This window comes from Chiloscyllium punctatum, chromosome 45 (genome assembly GCF_047496795.1).
Source record: "Chiloscyllium punctatum isolate Juve2018m chromosome 45, sChiPun1.3, whole genome shotgun sequence".
Lineage (NCBI taxonomy): Eukaryota > Metazoa > Chordata > Chondrichthyes > Orectolobiformes > Hemiscylliidae > Chiloscyllium > Chiloscyllium punctatum.
In genome coordinates, this window is record NC_092783.1 from 63,279,498 (window position 1) to 63,300,679 (window position 21,182).

At 46.2% G+C, this 21,182-nt stretch overlaps 1 protein-coding gene across 2 annotated transcripts in view; it reads right to left on the reverse strand.

The window, feature by feature from the left end:
- The window catches only part of srgap2 (SLIT-ROBO Rho GTPase activating protein 2), a 276,414-nt gene that overhangs the window by 108,957 nt on the left and 146,275 nt on the right, over positions 1 to 21,182 (reverse strand). For both annotated transcript variants that reach the window (XM_072563932.1, XM_072563933.1), the window contains exon 4: positions 16,847 to 17,009. In XM_072563932.1, the coding sequence (XP_072420033.1) occupies positions 16,847 to 17,009 (163 nt within the window). The remainder of the gene's footprint in view (positions 1 to 16,846; positions 17,010 to 21,182) is intronic.

Sequence of the window (21,182 nt, forward strand, 5' to 3'; positions counted from 1 at the left end):
ATTCTGTTAAGTTGGTAAGGCATGATCTCCCCTGCACAAAACCATGTTGCCTATCTCTGATAAGCCCATTTTCTTCCAAATGTAAACAGATCCTATCACTCAGTATCTTCTCCAGCAGCTTCCCTACCAGGCTCACCGGTCTATAATTACCTGGATTATCTCTGCTACTCTTCTTAAGCAAGGTGACAACATTAGCACTTCTCCAGGCCTTCATCCGTGTTCAAGGATGCTGCAAAGATATCTCTTAAGGCCCCAGTATTTCCTCTCTCACTTCCCTCAGTAACCTGGGATAGATCCCATCCAGACCTGGGGACTCGTCCACCTTGATGTCTTTTAGAATACCCAACACTTCCTCCCTCCTTATCAACCATGTATCCCTAACCTCAATGTCCATCATTAGGGTGGCACGGTGGCACAGTGGTTAGCACTGCTGCCTCACAGCGCCAGGGACCGGGTTCAATTCCTGCCTCGGGCAATTGTCTGTGTGGAGTTTGCACATTCTCCCCGTGTCTGCGTGGGTTTCCTCCGGGTGCTCCAGTTTCCTCCCACAGTCCAAAGGTGTGCAGGTCAGGTGAATTGGCCATGCTAAATGCTAGTGTTAGGTGCATTAGTCGGAAGGGAAACGGGTCTGGGTAGGATGCTCTTCGGACTGTCGGTGTGGACTTGTTGGGCTGAAGGGCCTGTTTCCACACTGTAGGGAATCTAATCTAAAAAAAAGTCCCACTCCTCGGTGAATACTAATGCAAAGTACTCGTTAAGAATCTCACCCATTTTCTCTGACATAATGTTCCTCCTTTGTCCTTGAGTGGGCCAACCCTTTTTCTAGTTACCCTGTTGCTCCTTATACATGAATAAAAGGCTTTGGGATTTTCCTTAACCCTGTTTGCTAAAGACATTTCATGACCCCTTTTAGCCCCCTTAATTCCTTGTTTCAGATTGGTCCTACATTCCCGATATTCTTCCAAAGCTTCGTCTGTCTTCAGTCGCCTAGACCTTATGTATGCTTCCTCTTTGCAAGTCTCACAATTTCACCTGTCATCCACGGTTCCCTAATCTTGCCATTTCTATCCCTCATTTTCACAGGCACATGTCTGTCCTGCACTCTCTTTAAAAGCCTCCCACATATTAAATGTGGATTTCCCTTCAAACAGCTGCTCCCAATCCACATTCCCCAGCTCCTGCCCATTTTTGCTATAGTTGGCCTTCCCCCAATTTATCTCTCTTCCTGCAGGACCACTCTCATTTTTGTCCATGAGTATTCTAAAACTTATCGAATTGTGATCACTATTCCATAAGTAATCCCCTACTGAAACTTCACCCACCTGGCCGGGCTCACTCCCCAACACCAGGTCCAGGATGGACCCTTCTCGAGTTGGATTATTTACAAACTGCTCCAGAAAACCCTCCTGGATGCTCCTTACAAATTCTGCTCCATCTAGACCTCTAGCACCAAGTGAATCCCAGTCAATGTTGGGAAAATTAAAATCTCCCATCACCACCAGCCTGTTGCTTCCACATCTGTCCATAATCTGTTTACATATTTGTACCTCTGTCTCAAGCTCACTGTCAGGAGGCCTGTAATACAGCCCCAACATTGTTACCGCACCCGTCCTATTTCTGAGCTCTGCCCATATTGCCCGTTTTACCTCCCTCTCTATTCCACCGGAAGCATCAATATCCTGGGATATTTAGTTGCCAATCATGCCCTTCCCCAACCAAGTCTCAGTTATAGTACTAACATCATACTCCCAGGTACAAATCCAAGGCCTAATCTGCCTTACCTACTACACTTCTCGCATTAAAACAAATGTACCTCAGACCACCTGTCCTTCCGTGTTCATCATCTGCTCCCTGCCTACTCTTCCCCTTAGTCACATTGACTCCATTATCTAGTTCCTTACAGGCTTTAGTTACTACCTCCTTACTGTCCACTAACCTCCTCATTTGGTCCCCAGCCCCCTGCCACATTAGTTTAAATCCTCCCCAACAATGTTAGCAAAAGCCCCCTCAAAAACGTTGATTCCAGTCCAGCCCCGATGTAAACCATCCAATATGTAATAGCCTCAGCTCCCCCAATGTCCCAAAAATCTGAACCCCTCCCTCCTGCACCATTCATCCTGCCGATTCGAGCACGTGCTAGTACTCTGACTAGCACGTGGCACTGGTAGCAATCCGGAGATTACAACCTCGGAGGTCCTACCTTTTAACTTGGCTCCTAACACCCCAAATTCTATTCGTAGGACCTCATCCCATTTATTACCGATATAATTGTTGCTTATATGCACCACAACAGCTGGCTGGTCACCTTCTCCCTTCAGAATGGTCTGCAGCCGATCTGAGACATCCCTGACCCATGCACCTGGGGGTCAGTTTCTGTCCTGTACAGCTCTATGACTCTAATTGAGAGAGACAGAGTGAGAAAGGTAATAATGAGCAAGCTATGAGCCAGACGGGGAGATTTCAATAGACATTGGGGGAGATAAAGACAGCACGAGACAGAGAGAATGAGACAAACAGATTTAAAACTGTATCTAAAATTGGATGGTTAAGAGCTAAAACCAAACTAATTTCTCCAAACTATGTTGTTACTTAATAGTGAAACAGAAACTCAGCTCTGGTTCCTCATGCTGAAGGGTGTCATAATGTGGTTTAAAGTTCAAAATAAATATGGAAAATCCACTTACTCTTCACACTGATTTTCTAGAACAGATAAATTATGTGCTGAATTAGTATGAGTAAGAGTTTCTATAAATATTTATAAGAGAAAAGAGTTTGCGTTCCTATAGAATGTGAATATGGAGAATGAATAATGGAAGACAAAGATGCAGCAATTCAATTGAACAGTTATTTTGCATCAATCTTCACTAATGAGAAACAAGTAACATCCCAGTAATAATTCTGAGGGGATGGAAGGGATGGAGAATGGAGGGAATGGAGGAGAGTGAGGAAATCAAGAAAATTACATTCACTACTCAACGTGTACTAAGTGAATTATTAGAACTGCAAGTTGACAAATCTCCAGATCCCGATAGATAGCATCCTCATGTCTTAAAGAAGTGGCAGGTGAGATAGAGTTATAGAGTCATAAGATGTACAGCACGGAAACAGACCCTTTGGTCCAACCTGTCCATGCCGACCAGATATCCCAACCCAATCTAGTCCCACCTGCCAGCATCCGGCCCTTATCCCTCCAAACCCTTCCCGTTCCTAAACCCATCCAGATGCCTTTTCAATGTCGCAATTGTACTCAATCAACACTTGGTTTTAATTTGTGAGGATTCCTTAGATTCTAGGAAGGTTCCATTAGACTGGAAAACAGTGCATGTAACTCCTTCATCCCAAAAGGCAGAGGGACAAAAGCAGAAACCCACAGTCCATTAGTTATGCTGCTCACAACATGGTCTGCTCTACAATGGGGAAACAAAGCACAGACTGAGTGACCACTTTGCAGAACATCTACATTCTCTCTGCAAAAGCAATCCTGAGCTTCCAGTTACCTGCCACTTCAACATCCCAGCCTGTTCCCTGGCCAACATCTCTGTCTCAGGCATGCTACAGTGCTCCAGTGAGGCTCAGCACAAGTTGGAAGAACAACACCTCATTTTCCGCTTGGGGACCCAGCAGCCCTCTGGAGTCAATATCGAGTTCAATAACTTTAGAGCCTGAGGCCTTGTCCTTACCTCATTCCCCATACACCAGGCCTTGTCATCACATGGGTTGCTACCACAGACAATCCATTGTCAGCCACTAATGCTCTCCATTAGCAGCTATTCATTCTCCCAGACTGACCTTTACCCAATCCTTTGTCCAACTGTTTGTCCCAGTCATTGGACTCCATCCCCACCTATCGCTTACCCCCTCCCCTCCCCATCTTCTGTATAAATATCAACATTTTCCTTGCAACATCTTCCAGCTCAGCACCATCCTCATGACCTGTCCTACCTGCCAATCTCCCTTTCCACCTATCCACTCCACCCTTCCCTCTGACCTATCACCTTCATACCCCCCCCCCCTCCATTCACCTATTGTACGTTTAGCTACCTTCTCCCCAGCCCCACGCCCCTCTCATTTATCTCTCCACCCTGGAGGCTTCCTGCCTCTATTCCTAATGATTCTCCTGCTCCTTGGATGTTGCCTGACCTTTTTTCCAGCACTACTCTGATCTAAGCTCTGTTTTCCAGCATCTGGAGTCCTCACTTTTGTCTATTTTCCTCGCTACAATTCGTTCTGAAGAAGGGTCACTGGATGTTCACTCTGCTTTCTCTCCACAGATGCTGCCACACCTGCTGAGATTTTCCAGCAATTCTTGTTTTTGTTTTTGCTTCTGATTTCCAGCACTTGCAGTTCTTTTGGGGTTTTTTTGGCTGTTATTAACATTTGTCAAGGGGAGAATGTTGGAAGTGTTATTAAAGACACTTCAGCAGGGCACTTAGAAACTTCAACGTATTCTGGCAGAGTCAACGTGATGTTCTGAAAGAGAAAATCATGACTGACTAATTTGTTGGAGATCGTTGAGTTCTCGGAGTAAAGGAGAGCCAGTGGACAGATAAAGTGCCATATCGAAGGTTACTGTGGAAAACTGAAGAAAGGCAACATGTAATCAGTGATATACCACAGTGCTGCAGCCTCAATCTTTCACAATTTATATAAATTATTTGAATGAAGGAAATGTTTTATGTTTTATCATTGCACAAAGATAGGGAGGAAAGTAAGTTGTGAAGAGGACATAACGAGGCTACAAAGGGACACAGCCGGACAAAGTGAATGGGCAAAGATGTGGCAAATGGAGTATAATGGGGGAAAATATCACATTTTCATTTTCAGTGACTTGCCAACCAATCAGCATTGACCTCTCATGCTGTATAAGTGTTGGTTTTCCCCTTGAATTGGTAATCTTGCAAATTGTCTCGATGGATGCAAGACTAAATGCTTCATCAAAATGCACCTTTATCAGCAATACTCAAGTTCTGACCTATCAAACGACTATTGCATTGCTATCCTTATTGAAGGAAGAATACAGTACACGTGTGGCATGGTGGCTCAGCGGTTAGCACTGCTGTGTCACAGTACGAGGGACCAGGGTTCAATTCCACCCTTGGACGACAGTCTGTGTGGAGTTTGCACATTCTCTGTGTCTACGTGGGTTTCCCCTCAGTGCTCCAGTTTCCTCCCACAGTCCAAACCTGTGCAGGTTAAGTGGATTGGCCATGGGAAATATGGGGTGGGTCTGGGTGGGATGCTCCTCAGAGGGTCAGTGTGGACTTGATGGGCCGAATGGCCTGCTTTCACACGGGATTCAGTGGTTCTATAAATGCCTTGAAAGCAGTTCAGAGAAGATTTCCTAATCTAATCCCTGGAATGGGTGGATTGTATGGACAGCTGGGCTTGTATTTGCTGAGGTTTACAAAGGTTAGTGGTGACTTGATTAGATCATTGAAGATCCCAGGAGAGTAATATGTGGAGAGGACGTTACCTCTTACGGAGAATACAGAACTTGTGATCACTGTTTGAAAATCATTCATTCAAAATCTTGGTTTTCAATATGGTAATCTGTAACCAGTGGGATCAGTCCTAGAGCCGTAAATATTTACAGTAAATATGAATGACATGGATGAGAAAAGTGAATAGGTAGGAAGGCAAGTTGTGAGGATGACACAAAGAGTCAAACAGACGGACAGAGACAACTTCAGTGAGTCATCAAAAACTTGACAGATGGAATATAATGTGGGGAAACGTTATTTTATGCACTTTGGCAGGAAGAACAGAAGAGCCGAATATTATTTATACAGAGAAAGACTGCAGAAAGCTGCAATACAGCAGGATATGGGAGACCTCATTCATGAATCACAAAAAGCTAGCATTCAAATTTAGCAGGTAATAGCGAAGGCAAATGGAATATAAGCTTTTATTGCAAAGGGAATGGAGTATAAAAGTAGGGATATTTTGCTAAAAATATCCAAGACACCAGTCATAGTCCAGCTGGAATAGGCTACAGAGAACAGCTTTACTCTGTTTCTCCCAGGGACAGGCACACTGACATTATAGGCAGCACGGAGAAACATTACTCAGTTGATCCCAGCTACAGAGGACAGAGTGAGTAATCATAGGAGTTTAGGAGAATCTACTGAAGCACACAAAATTCTTTGGGAACTTGACTGGGTAGAGGCAGGGAGGTTGATTCTCCTTGTGGAAAAGTCCTGGACCATGGACATAATCTCAGAAAAAGGGGTCACGCATTTAAGACCAAGATGAGGAAGAATCCCTTCTTTCAGAGAGGAATGAATCTGATGAATTCTTTACTGTAGAGGGTTGTCAAGACTGGGTTATTAAGTTTATTCAAGGCTGGGATAGACAGAGTTTTAATCAGTCAGGGAACTAAGGGTTCTGGGGGAAAAAATTAGGAAAATGGAGTTGAGGATTATCAGGTCAGCTGTGATCTCATTAAATGGCAGACTGAATGCAATGGGCTGAATGGTCTGCATCTGCTCCAATGTCTGATGATCTTCTGTGTTGTGGAAGAGTGGGGCCTAAGTGCAATTCAGAAGTGTGAACAGTCAGAAAGGTTCAGTTCCAGTGACACCACTTCATTTCTTATTCACTTCAGGTATCATTTCATGTTGCAAACACATTCAACTTTCCTGCACCAGGTGAGATACAACAGTAGGAATGTAAAGTTAAGTTCCCTCAATTTTGTCCCAAAACCAATCACACTCTTCCTAGCTTTAGTGTCAGCTTCCTGTCACTCTCTCTCAGCTCTGGCCCTGGGGAAATGGATAAAACTACCCCAAACCCATTGCAAATAAACATCCAGCAAACATTCAGAGATCGTCAACTCCATCAAACTAGGCAGGAATGAGCAAACATTGTGCAAATATGTCTCTATAACATTGTAGAGGGCTGTGTACCAACCCATTGTACAACCCCATCGACAACAGCCTCAGCTCCAGGTTCACATGGACTACCAGCTTTGATCTGCTCCCAACATCAACAAGTCTCAAAATGGACATTTCCCAAGAAAGGTAAAAACAATGACTGCAGATGCTGAAAATCAAATACTGGATTAGTGGTGCTGGAAGAGCACAGCAGTTCAGGCAGCATCCAACGAGCAGCGAAATCAACGTTTCGGGCAAAAGCCCTTCATCAGGAGGGCTTTTGCCCAAAACGTTGATTTCGCTGCTCGTTGGATGCTGCCTGAACTGCTGTGCTCTTCCAGCACCACTAATCCAATATTTCCCAAGAAATACAAGGACAGCATTTGCAAAACAAAATGAAAACAGGCTGGGGATTGGCAGTTTGGCCAGTAGGTATCTACATAACCAGATGTCAGCTATTCCTTGTTCTGAACATCCCCTTTACAACTAGATGAGACAACCTCTGCTTGTAATGTTTTTGTGAATAATCAATGCATCAACAAGTCCAAAATTTCTTATTTCTTCAGGAAAACCATTGTATCTTTGAGTGGGATACAGGCCAGTGGCAGTTTGAGATAAGAGACTCAAGGTCAGAGCCGCTCACAGATCCTTGCTGTAAGAGGCTCCAGTCAAATGAAGGAGAATGTTTCAGCATTACTTATTACAATTTACTTCATTGCAATTGGCAAAACTTCCACCCAGGTCTGAAAATGAGATTGCTGATTATCACCACATTACTGCTGGTGGAACATGCATAAAATGGTTTCAATATAATTCATGGAGATTAGATTTGATTTGATTAGATTAGATTACTTACAGTGTGGAAATAGGCCCTTCGGCCCAACAAGGCCACACCGACCCGCCGAAGCGCAACCCACCCAGACCCCTACATTTAATGTTTCAACAATTCTCTAAACACAACCTATTTGTTGAAAGAGGTGAAGGGTTATTGAACAAATCAAAGCCTCAGGTTTCAGTGTTAATGCTCTGAAGAACGAAGAAGCCAGTGTAGAGCCTCCCTTCATTGAACACACCGACATACAGCTTACCATTAAACTGCCTGTGGAAGGATTTTCCTAACGCAGAGTTACACACACTGCAGAAAGCAAATTATCAACTGATAAGGAGGTCTATTTGCCAAGGTCAAAGCTTGGTCAGCTTTATAATTGATTTGCTTTTTTGCGCTGAAACTGATTGCAGAGTCTCTGACTCCGGGCCCGGTGAGCAGACAGTAACATTCGAGGCAGAATTACACACTTCAACCAGATAGTCCAACGGCTCGAGAAAAAACAACAGCTGAAGGATGAACACAAACCCCTCTGGTCTGTTGATAATCAGACAAAAAGATCAGTACAGATCCCACGGAAAGGAACCATACAAAGACCAACAAAGCACTTATAAAAGCAGTTAATAAGGATTATGAAAAGAAACTTGCAAGGGATGTGAAGGACAATAGGTAAAGATTTTATAGTTATATAAAGGGTGGCACAGTGGCTCAGTGGTTAGCACTGCTGCCTCACAGTGACAGGGAATATAAATGTGTTGCTGGAAAAGCGCAGCAGGTCAGGCACCATCCAAGGAGCAGGAGAATCGACGTTTCGGGCATAAGCCCTTCTTCAGGAATGAGGAGGGTGTGCCAAGCAGGCTAAGGTAAAAGGTAGGGAGGAGGGACTTGGGGGAGGGACGTTGGAAATGCAATAGGTGGAAGGAGGTTAAGGTGAGGGTGATAGGCCGGAGAGGGGGTGGGGGCAGAGAGGTCGGGAAGAAGATTGCAGGTCAAGAAGGCGGTGCTGAGTCCGAGGGTTGAGACTGAGACAAGGTGGGGGGAGGGGAAATGAGGAAGCTGGAGAAATCTGCATTCATCCCTTGTGGTTGGAGGGTTCCTAGGCGGAAGATGAGGCGCTCTTCCTCCAGGCGTCGTGTTGCTATGGTCTGGCGATGGAGGAGACCAAGGACCTGCATGGTATTTGCGGAGTGGGAGGGGGAGATAAAGTGTTCAGCCACAGGGTGGTTGGGTTGGTTGGTGCGGGTGTCCCAGAGGTGTTCCCTGAAACATTCCGCAAGTAGGCGGCCTGTCTCCCCAATATAGAGGAGGCCACATCAAGTGCAGCGGATGCAGTAAATGATGTGTGTGGAGGTGCAGGTGAATTTCTGATGGATATTAAAGGATCCCTTGGGGCCTTGGAGGGAAGTGAGGGGGGAGGTGTGGGTGCAAGTTTTGCATTTTTTGCGGTTGCAGGGGAAGGTGCCGGGAGTCGAGGTTGGGTTTGTGGGGGGTGTGGATCTGACAAGGGAATCACGGAGGGAGTGGTCTTTCCGGAACGCTGATAGGGGTGGGGAGGGAAATATATCCTTGGTGGTGGGGTCCGTTTGGAGGTGGCGGAAATGACGAAGGATGATCCGATGTATCTGGAGGTTGGTGGGGTGGTAGGTGAGGACCAGTGGGGTTCTGTCCTGGTGGCGATTGGAGGGGCGGGGTTCAAGGGCGGAGGAGCGGGAAGTGGAGGAGATGCGGTGGAGAGCATCGTCAACCACGTCTGGGGGGAAATTGCGGTCTTTGAAGAAGGAGGCCATCTCGGTTGTTCGGTATTGGAATTGGTCCTCCTGGGAGCAGATGTGGCGAAGGCGAAGGAATTGGGAATATGGGATGACGTTTTTACAGGGGGCAGTGTGGGAGGAGGTGTAATCTAGGTAGCTGTGGGAGTCAGTCGGTTTATAGTATACGTCCGTGTTGAGTTGGTCGTCCGAGATAGAGATGGAGAGGTCTAGGAAGGGGAGGGAGGAGTCTGAGACGGTCCAGATAAATTTGAGGTCGGGGTGGGAGGTGTTGGTAAAGTGGATGAACTGTTCAACCTCCTTGTGGAAGCACGAGGCAGCGCCAATACAGTCATCGATGTAGCGGAGGAAAAGGTGGGGGGTGGTGCCAGTGTAGCTGCGGAAGATGGACTGTTCCACATATTCAACAAAGAGGCAGGCATAGCTGGGGCCCATGGCTACTCCTTTGGTTTGGAGGAAGTGGGAGGATTGGAAAGAGAAGTTGTTCAGAATGAGGACCAGTTCAGTCAGTCGAAGGAGGGTGTTAGTGGAAGGGTACTGGTTGGTACGGCGGGAAAGGAAGAAGCGGAGGGCTTTGAGTCCTTCGTGATGGGGGATGGAAGTGTACAGGGACTGGATGTCCATGGTGAAGATAAGGCGTTGGGGACCGGGGAAGAGAAAATCATGGAGGAGGTGGAGGGCGTGGGTGGTGTCCCGAACGTAGGTGGGGAGTTCTTGGACTAAGGGGGACAGGACCGTGTCGAGGTATGCAGAGATGAGTTCGGTGGGGCAGGAGCAGGCTGAGACAATGGGTCGGCCGGGGCAGTCAGGTTTGTGGATTTTGGGCAGGAGGTAGAAACGGGTGGTGTGGGGTTGTGGGACTATGAGGTTGGAGGCGGTGGATAGGAGATCCCTGAGGTGATGAGGTTATGGATGGTCTGGGAGATGATGGTTTGGTTGTGGGAGGTGGGGTCATGGTCAAGGGGGCAGTAGGAGGAGGTGTCCGCAAGCTGGCGTTTAGCCCACACCTCCCCCCTCACTTCCCTCCAAGGTCCCAAGGGATCCTTCCATATCCATCAGAAATTCACCTGCACCTCCACACACATCATTTACTGCATCAGCTGCACCCGATGTGGCCTCCTCTACATTGGGGAGACAGGCAGCCTACTTGCGGAACGTTTCAGAGAACACCTCTGGGACACCCGCACCAACCAACCAAGTGGCTGAACACTTTAACTCCCCCTCCCACTCCACCAAGGACATGCAGGTCCTTGGTCTCCTCCATCGCCAGACCATGGCAACACGACGCCTGGAGGAAGAGCGCCTCATCTTCCACCTAGGAACCCTCCAACCACAAGGGATGAACTCAGATTTCTCCAGCTTCCTCATTTCCCCTCCCCCCACCTTGTCTCAGCCCCAACCCTCAGACTCAGCACTGCCTTCTTGACCTGCCATCTTCTTCCTGACCTCTCCTCCCCCACCCCCTCTCCGGCCTATCACCCTCACCTTAACCTCCTTCCACCCAACACCCCTCCCCAAGTCCCTCCTCCCTACCTTTTATTTTAACTTGCTTGGCACACCCTCCTCATTCCTGAAGAAGGGCTTATGCCCGAAACGTCGATTCTCCTGCTCCTTTGATGCTGCCTGACCTGCTGCGCTTTTCCAGCAACACATTTTAATGCTCTGATCCCCAGCATCTGCAGTCCTCACTTTTTCCACAGTGTCAGGGACCCTGGTTCGATTCCAGACTCTGGCAACTGACTGTGTGGAGTTTGCACATTCTCCCCGTGTCTGCGTGGGTTTCCTCCGGGTGCTCCGGTTTCCTCCCACAGTCCAAAGATGTGCAGGTCAGGTGAATTGGCCATGCTAAATTGTCCATAGTGTTTAGTGATGTGTAGATTAGGTGCATTAGTTGGGGAAATGTAGAGCAAGAGTGGAATGGGTCTGGATGAAATATTCTTCAGAGGGTCGACGTGGATTTCTTGGGCTGAAGGGCCTGTTTCCACACTATAAGGATTGTATGATCCTATGAAAGGGGAAGTGGCTGTTTAAGATACTGTTGACCCACTGAAGGTCTCGAGTGAGGATATTGTCAATGACCACAGGGAAATCCTAAATGATTATTTTGCTTCAGTGTTCACAGCAGGAAAGGAGGAGATCTTAATGGAAAAAAATAACAGAGAATCAGGGACAGGGTCAAAATAAAATTAGTTTATCTAAATAATCAATAATGGGGAAATTAATAGAACTGAAGACTGACAAAAGAGTGGCTGCTTTCCATCTGTGGGTGTTAAAGGAGTTAGGAAAGCACATTGCTGATGCCCTAATCACAGTCTTTCAGATTTCCCTGGATTTAGCAGATGTATGTCTGGATTTCCTCATTACTTTGCCCCTTGTAGAAGGGTGACAGAGGGAACCCAGGGAATTACAGAGGATTAGCCTAATGTCTACGATGGAGAAGATGTTGGAGTCTTCAGTCAAGGATAGGGTAACTGATCACTTCAAAAAAAATTCAGTTAATCAGAAAGAATCATACTAGATTCATGAAGGATAGGTTATTTTGTAGCACTGCTGCCTCACAGCGCCTGAGACCCGGGTTCAATTCCCGCCTCAGGCGACTCTCTGTGTGGAGTTTGCACATTCCCCCCGTGTCTGCGTGGGTTTCCTCCGGGTGCTCCGGTTTCCTCCCACAGTCCAAAGATGTGCAGGTCAGGAGAATTGGCCATGCTAAATTGCCCGTAGTGTTAGGTAAGGGGTAGATGTAGATGTAGGGGTATGGGTGGGTTGCGCTTTGGCGGGGCTGTATGGACTTGTTGGGCCGAAGGGCCTGTTTCCACACTGTAAGTAATCTAATCTAATCTAATCTAATTTCTGACAAACCTTAAAGTTTTTTTGAAGAGGTGACAAAGATAGTGGACAGAGGTAAGTCAATGGATGTTTATATGGACTTCCAAAAGGCTTTTGACAAAGTTTTGTACAAGAGCCTGTTACCTAAGGTAGAGGCCCATTGAATTGAGGGTACATTACTGACAGAGATGGAAAACTGGTTGAGTGGCAGCCAACAGAGATTTGGAATAATGGGTAAGTAATCAAATCGGAAGGAAGTAACTAGTGGTGTCCCACAGGAATCTGTGTTGGGGATTCAGTTATTCACAATATTCATTAACAACTTGGATAATGACATTAACACTCAAATATCCAAATGTGCTGACAACGCACAATTGGGCAGCATTAAGGACAGCGTAAAACTACACCAGGATATTGATAGATTAGGTAAATGGGAAAAGCCGCGGCAGATATATTTTAATATAAACAAGTGTAAGGTTATCTATTTTGAATTGAAAAAGGTGCATCAGGGTGTCTTCAAAAGGCACAAAGTTAAATACGGCGAGATTTGAGGATCAGACACCTTGCTGTTTCAGTGCCATGAACTGGTGCAGAAAACAGTCCGGAAGGCTAATGGAATGCTAGCCTCTATATGGAAAGGGCTGGGTATAAGAATGTAGACATTATGCTTCAGTTATACAAAACCCCAGTTAGAACCCACTTACAGTAATGTGAGTTCAGCACAGGTTTACAAGGAGGATACTGGGGCTTCAGGGGGGTAGGTTATGAGGAGAGATTACATAAATTATTGTTTCAGCTAGAAGTTAGAAAGTTAATGGGTGTTCTGATTGAAATCTTCAAGGTATTAACAGGAAACGAAAAGGTAGATAAAGCTAAATTATTTCCACTGGTTTGAGATTCTAAATGAGGGGCATAAGGGCCAGGACATTCCGAAGAGATGTTAGGAAGCACTTCTACACACAAAGGGTGGAAGAGGTTTGGAACTCTTGTCCTCAAATGGCAATGGAAGGAGGGCTTCCATTTTAAATCTGAGCTAGATGAACTTTTGTCAAGCAATGATAGCAAGGGAAATGGGTCAAAGGCAGGTCTACAGAGATAGGTCACAAGTCAGCCAGGATCAAGGGGCTGAATTGCCTCCTCCTGTCCCATGTTGGTGTTTTGGCATGCAGGAACTGATAACAGGCGAGTCAGCGTTGACCACTGTAAGGAAACTGACAATTCATAAAGACAGAATGAAACATGAACATTTCACATATCTTCAATGATAATCATCCTCTCTGCTGTCCTTGCCTCAAGGAAAGACTGCATGAGTGACAAACATTCGTGTTTCATTCTGCAGCCACAGAAAATACTGAGGAAACTCAGCAGGTCAGAAACAGAATTAACATTTCCAGCCCAGCATGGCACCGTTTCAGAACACATTCATTCTGTTTCTCCCTCCACAGATGCCACCAGACCTGAGTTACAGAGTCAAGATTAGAGTAGTGCTGGGAAAGTACAGCAGGTCAGGTAGCATCTGAGGAGCAGGAAAATCGATGTTTTGGGCAAAAGCCCTTCATCAGGAATTCCTGGCCACAAATTTGCAAATCTTTTCTGGACCCTTTTAAATTTCACAACATCCTTCCGTTAGGAAGGAGACTAGAATTACACACAATATTCCAAAAGTGGCCTAACCAACATCCTGTACAGCCACAACATGACCTCCCAACTCCTGTACTCAATACTCTGACCAATAAAGGAAAGCATACCAAACGTCTTCTTCACTATCCTATCTACTTGCGACTCTACTTTCAAGGAGCTGTGAACCTGCACTCCAAGGTCTCTTTGTTCAGCAACACTCCCTAGGACCTTACCATTAAGTATATATGTCCTGCCCTGATTTGTCTTTCCAAAATGCAGCATCTTACATTTATCTAAATTAAACTCCATCTGCCACTTCTCAGCCCATTGGCCCATCTGGTCCAGATCCTGTTGTAATCTGAGGTAACCCTCTGCGCTGTCCACTACACCTCCAATTTTGGTGTCATCTGCAAACTTACTAACTGTACCTCTTATGCTCGCATCCAAATCATTTATGTAAATGACAAAACGCAGAGGACCCAGCACCGATCCTTGTGGCACTCCATTGGTCACAGGCCTCCAGTCTGAAAAACAACCCTCTACCACCACCCTCTGTCTTCTACCTTTGAGCTAGTTCTGTATCCAAATGGCTAGTTCTCCCTGTATTCCATGAGATCTAACCTTGTTAACACCTTACTGAAGTCCATGTAGATCATGACCACTGCTCTGCCCTCATTAATCTTCTTTGTTACTTTTTCAAAAACCTCAATCAAATTGGTGAGACCTGATTTCTCCCTGTTTCAGATTTCCAGCATTCACAACATTTAGCTTTCATTGTTGAGGTTGCCATTCCCATTACAGCCCTGAATAAAACACAAATACGTTCATCATCTGAGGGATACTGGATTGAATCAAAAGTGGATCTTTAAAACATTCTTTCACCCCCCCCACACCCTGCTTACAGTCCAGTGACTGCTATAAGGACAAATGTTTCAGTAATCTCGGGACATTTACACGTCTTGGGGTGAACCCGTGTGGTTACCACCAGGTTTCTGTTTGGGTGGGAGCAGTCAGTGGAGCCTGTGCTCAGTTCACGTTGTCACTGGGACCAAACACACACCCACACACAAACATACACACACACAAACATACACACACACATATATACACATACACACATATTCCCACACACACATGCGTACACCCACATATACACACACAGACACACACACAGACACACACACACACACACAAACATACACACACACACACACACACACATATATACACATACACACATATTCCCACACACACATGCGTACACCCACATATACACACACAAACACACACACACACACACACACACACACACACACACACATATATACACATACACACATATTCCCACACACACATGCGTACACCCACATATACACACACAGACACACACACATATACACACACATATATATATACAGACACACACACACATATATACAGACACAGACACACACACACACACAGACACACACACACACATTCTGTTTTGAAGGATAGATTTCCCACAGGGAAATAACTGTCTACCTCAGGTTTTGGGATAGGGTCAATTTGGAAACACAGTGTCCGGGAATCTGCAGACCTTGATAATTCACCAGACTGTAAGCGGTGGGGGAGGGGGCGGGGCACAGTGGGGGTGGGGAGGGTGAAGGAATGTTTTAAATTCCACTTCTGATTCAATCCACTATCCCTCAGCTGGTGAACTTACTCGTGTTTTATGCATAACATGGTCAAGAATTCCAGCTCCTCAAACCACTTGCAGATGATTACAGAGCGACTTTGCCAAGAGCTTGGCCTCAGCAGCCCCACCCTTGTCCAGAAGTCACTTCAAATTTCGGGTCAATCCCTGGAACTGAAACGTGTGCACCACAAGCATGTAGTCCCGCCTGGAGCTCCCGAAAGCAGTCAACCATCATTGCCAGTGACCACACATTACTCCTTTTTATCATTTCACACTACTAACAGACGTGGTCCCCACGCCACAACAACTCAGTGGAGACGTGAACTGGCACTGATCCAGCTACAGTGAAGAACATCAGACTGGACCCAAGCTTTATGCTCGGTTATCTGATCTTCCTCAGACTGGGGGTGGTTAGATGAAGAGAGTTGTCTCTGGCTGCAGCATGCTGGGGCTGAGGGAGATGAGGCATAAAATATCGGCTCGAGTTCCCAATGCTGATCAATCGCAGTGACCTCTTCCTGGGTAGCTGGGGTCAGCTGAAGACCTGGCTTCCATTGGATTGTCAGCTCACAGGTCCCCACTGTTCAGGGTTACTCGTGACAGCTACGTTACTGGGTGGGGTCATGGAGAGATGCCAGAACCTTTGAACTCTGACCCAGAGAAGGCAGAGGGAAAGAAATAAAAACTGCAGAGTCTTTTCATTGTGCTCCCTACACTGGAAAACTCAGTGATATTTAATTGATCCTCTTCCACAAACTCTCTTCCTCACATGCAGTGGGCACGAGAAGGAGTGAGGGAGAGAAAAGGAATACCATTAGGGTTACATTAAACCCTCACCTGGAACTGATACTCACATCCCAAGAATGAATAATAAGAATAAAAATCCTTCAATAATCCAATTTAAACACAAGCTTCAATCCTTGAAACAGATCATAGAATGTGGAATGTGGAAGCAGGCCATTCAGCCCATCGAGTCCATAATTGACCTTCTGAAGAGCATCCCATCCATTACCAAGCTCCAACCCCACTTCTCCAATCCCGACCCTATCCCCTGTAATTCCCACTGCTAATGCCACCCTTACATTTCACAATCCACACAATGCCCAGTTTGAGCCGTGCTCTGGGAAAGAAAAGGGATAACAGATTTCCCATTCTGTTCTGGTTATCTGGGAAATCGGAGTGGGGGGGGAGGTGATAGTGAGGGTTCGGGAGCTCACAGCCCAAGGAATGACAGGATCAATAGGAAGCCCCTCACCTTCTTGAAGAGACGGACGGAGTCATCACTGACTTGGGCAAAGCGTGGGATGATGTTGTTGAGATAGATATCGCTCAGTGTGGTGTGATCCTTGCTCTCCCTCCGCACCTGGTTCAGCAGCAAATACCAACAGTTCACCGGAGACAGAATGTTCTGGTCCTTCCTGCACAACCAAACATGTCAGAGGAAACTGTTAAAGGAGATGGATAAAGAACACGTGGGTGTCCAGTACACCACTCTCAGGCATGTACACCCTCCTCTCCACCCCACACCCTCCCTCGTATATTGCACACACTGCACACACCCTTCTCCCACACATCCCTGATCCCCTTCCCCACACCCATACCAACCATTCCTCTCCTCACAACAGACCCCTACAACATCCGCAGGAACTGCAGGAGTGTGAAATGACTTTGAACTGCAATGATACGAAAGTCAACAGAATGACCAAAAATCTGACATCAGTAAGGTAGAAGGTTCCAGTTGAGAATGGGCATGTGAGAGAGAGAGTTCTCAGACACTACAGAGTGTGCTGTGTACAGCAGAGTACCGAATCATAGAATTCTTACAGTGTGGAAGCAGGCCATTCAGTCCATCAAAGAAATTCCAATCCAGACCCAACCCCTACCTTGCACTTCCCACAGCAAATCCACCTAGCCTGCACATCCCTGGAGTCTATGGGCAGTTGAGTATGGACAATCCAATTGGCCTGCACTTCATTTGGACTGTAGGAGGAAACTCACGGGGAGAATGTGCAAACTCTACACAGAGAGTCTGGCATCGAACCCAGGTCCCTGGTGCTGTGAGGCAGTAGTGCTAACCACTGAGCCACCGTGTAGTCTTAATGAATAGGAAGGAGTAAACAGCCTCAGGGACAGTGTATGTGAAGATACCCCCAGCCCAGTGGTGCCCGAGATCAGCAGCCAATCTGCAGAGAGCAAGCTTGAATAATTAATACGCCAGATAGAGCAGATCCCACAGACGCAGAGGAGTCTTCAAAACGAGCAGAGGCAGAGGTCAAGAGATGGAGATGTTTTGGGGGTGAATTCCAGTGGGTTTGGGGTTTAGACAGCTTGAGGTTCAGCAGCCAATAGGTGCTGTTCTGAGCCTCAGCACTGCCTGCTGGGAAGAGATAACGTAACAAGCCAGATCACATCCCCTTAATCACTGTCCACTGACTCCAAACTGGAAAACACCATCCAGGATCAGATTAGCTTCAGATGTGGGATCAGGATCAGATACTTCACCACTCTGGGCTACTTCTGTGCATGAACAATAACTGCATAGGCAAGGTACCAAAATGTCTCAACACACGAGTTTGCTTTCAGCAAAGCTAAACTATTTTTTAAAAAAATCCAAAAGGGTCACTGGACCCAAACCATTAATGCTGATTTCTCTCCACGGATGGTGCCAGACCTGCTGAGCTTTTCCAGCAAATGTTTGTTTCTAAACTATTTTCTATTGTTCACACCTACCATTAACACCTATTCTGCATCTCATTCTCTCCTTTAATAACAATACGAACACCCTTTCAGTCTTTTGCTCTGGACATCCTCACCATCTGTTCCACTCACTGCTCCTTCTGTTTGTCAAAACAGGAATACTGACATTTTCTAGCTCTAGGAGAAAGTGAGGACTGCAGATGCTGGAGATCAGAGCTGAAAATGTGTTGCTGGAAAACGCAGCAGGTCAGGCAGCATTCAAGGAGCAGGAGAATCGATGTTTCGGGCATGAGCCGAAAGATTAGATTCCTGAAGAAGGGCTCATGCCCGAAACATCGATTCTCCTGCTCCTTGGATGCTGCCTGACCTGCTGCGTTTTCCAGCAACACATTTTCAGCATTTTCTAGCTCTATTCAGTTTTGAAGAAGGAGACACTGGACACTCAAGTGTCTTTCTCCACAGCTGCTACTAGTCCTGCTGCGGTTCTCTAGCTCCTTCCATTTTTATTGCAGATTTCCATATTCTGCAGCATTTTACTTCCATTTTGGGGCAGCACTGTGGCTCAGTGGTTAGCACTGCTGCCTCACAGCACCTGAGACCCGGGTTCAATTCCCGCCTCAGGCGACTGACTGTGTGGAGTTTGCACGTTCTCCCCGTGTCTGCGTGGGTTTCCTCCGGGTGCTCCGGTTTCCTCCCACAGTCCAAAGATGTGCAGGTCAGGTGAATTGGCCATGCTAAATTGCCTGTAGTGTTAGGTAAGGGGTAAAGGTAGGGGTATGGGTGGGTTGCGCTACGGCGGGGCGGTGTGGACTTGTTGGGCCGAAGGGCCTGTTTCCACACTGTAAGTAATCTAATCTAATCTAATTAAAGCACCAGCTGGAATGATAGCTCGGGAGTCAACATCTTGAAATCAGGGGAAAAAACAAGAAACTTGCATTTGTCAAGACTCCAGTCAAAGGGTGGCCGAGTCTCCAGGATTGACCTGAAGTCCCCACAAGTGAAGCTAACACTCAAAGATGTTGCTGAGGCCATTCTGATTGGGTGCAGGGAGTTGAGGTCATGAAGGTAATTGAGTTGGGTGACTAGTGGCCGAAGGATGGGACATTTAGGGCAAGAAGTCATTAGATGAAGTCTCCAGGAATAAATTCACCCAGACCTGGCAACTCCACAGCGAATGGTGAAAGGGTTAGCATTTTGAGAATAAGTAGGACAGACCTGTCCGATTCTGGTTTCTAATTATAAATAGCCACAAGACAGGGATGATCTGAGCATTGACACTTTAGTGAGACCATTAACCCTCACAGTTGGAGATCAGAGACTCACCACAGACATGCCCAGTCACACCATGTGCACGTCAGGTGTCAGCTTATGTTTCATGGGTCTCACCCCAAACCCAACAAACCCCAGGGTCACACCTTCAGCACGGTACTGATGGAGTGCCACAGTGGCAGAAGTATCTGCTTTCAAAGGAGACAATAAAGCAAGGCACATCAGACTGCTTCAGAGATTGTGAGTGATCCCGTAGTGCTAATTGGAAAACAGAAAGGTGTATTCCCCTTTGACATGACCAATATGTATCCCTCATGTCAGTAAAACAGAATATCTGGGCTTTTTGTGGGATCCTGCTGTGCACAAATGGGCTGCTGAGCTTCCTAAATTACAACTGAGGCCACATTTCAAAATATTTAATTGGCTGTAGAGCCCAGAGAAAATTGATTCAGCCTCACATTCCAGGGACCATTCTAATGAGCCTTCACTGTATGCTCCATTAATGGTGTAACCTTCCTTAAATAGAGACTGACCCTTAAACACTGAGACTGAAGGAGTGGTCACATCAAACCCCTGTACTATTTTAGCCAGACCTATTTATTCTTGTACTCCAATCACCTTGCAATAAAGGCCCAACATGCCATTTTCCTTTCACATTGTTTACTGTGCTGGCATGCTCAGTTTCCTTGTTACTTGTATTGAATTCACCCAAGTCTTTCTGAACATCAATGTTCATAGTTTCAGATCTTTTAAAAAATATTTTGCTTCTCCAAGTGTTACACAATATTGTACTGTCTTGTTACAAGCTCAACAGTTTCATGTGTGTCTCACGTGGTCCTTCATTACGTTCCAATTTGCTACACAGCGCCTCACACCTCAGTCGGATATGTCTTCTGTTTCTTTACTGTACCTATTGTCACTCACTTTAAGAACATCAGAAGTAAGGGCAGAAGGAGGTCGTACAACCCCTTCTGAGCCTGTTTTACCACTCAATAGGATCATGATGGAGTTGAGAGTGTGTTGCTGGAAAAGCACAGCGGGTCAGGCAGCATCCGAGGAGCAGGAGAATCGACATTTTGGGCAAAAGCCCTTGCTTCCTGATGAAGGGCTTTTGCCCAAGACGTCAATTCTCCTGCTCCTTAGATGCTGCCTGACCTGCTGTGTTTTTCCAGCGCCACACTCGCGACTCTAGTCTCCAACATCTGCAGTCCTCACTTTCTCCTAGTATCACGACAGATCTCACCTTGCCCTCAACTCCACTTTCCATAACCCTCCACCCCGCTACTAATTAAACATCTGTCTATCTCCTCCATAAACTTACTGAATGTCCCAGTGTCCACCGTACTCTGGGGAAGTGAATTGCACAGATTCCTGCCCCTTTGAGAGAAGTAATTCCTCAACGTCCCTGTTTTAAATCTGCCATACCTTATCCAAAAACGTTGATCTCTAGATTATGTTCGAGACTGCCCCACAAGGGGAAACGTTTTTCTACGTTGACTTTGTCAATCCCCTTTAACATCTTATAGACCTCAATTAGATCTCCCCTTATTTTTCTAAACTCCAGAGAGTACTAAACTGACCCATCTCTCTTCATAAGACAAACCTTTTATCTTTGAAACCAATCT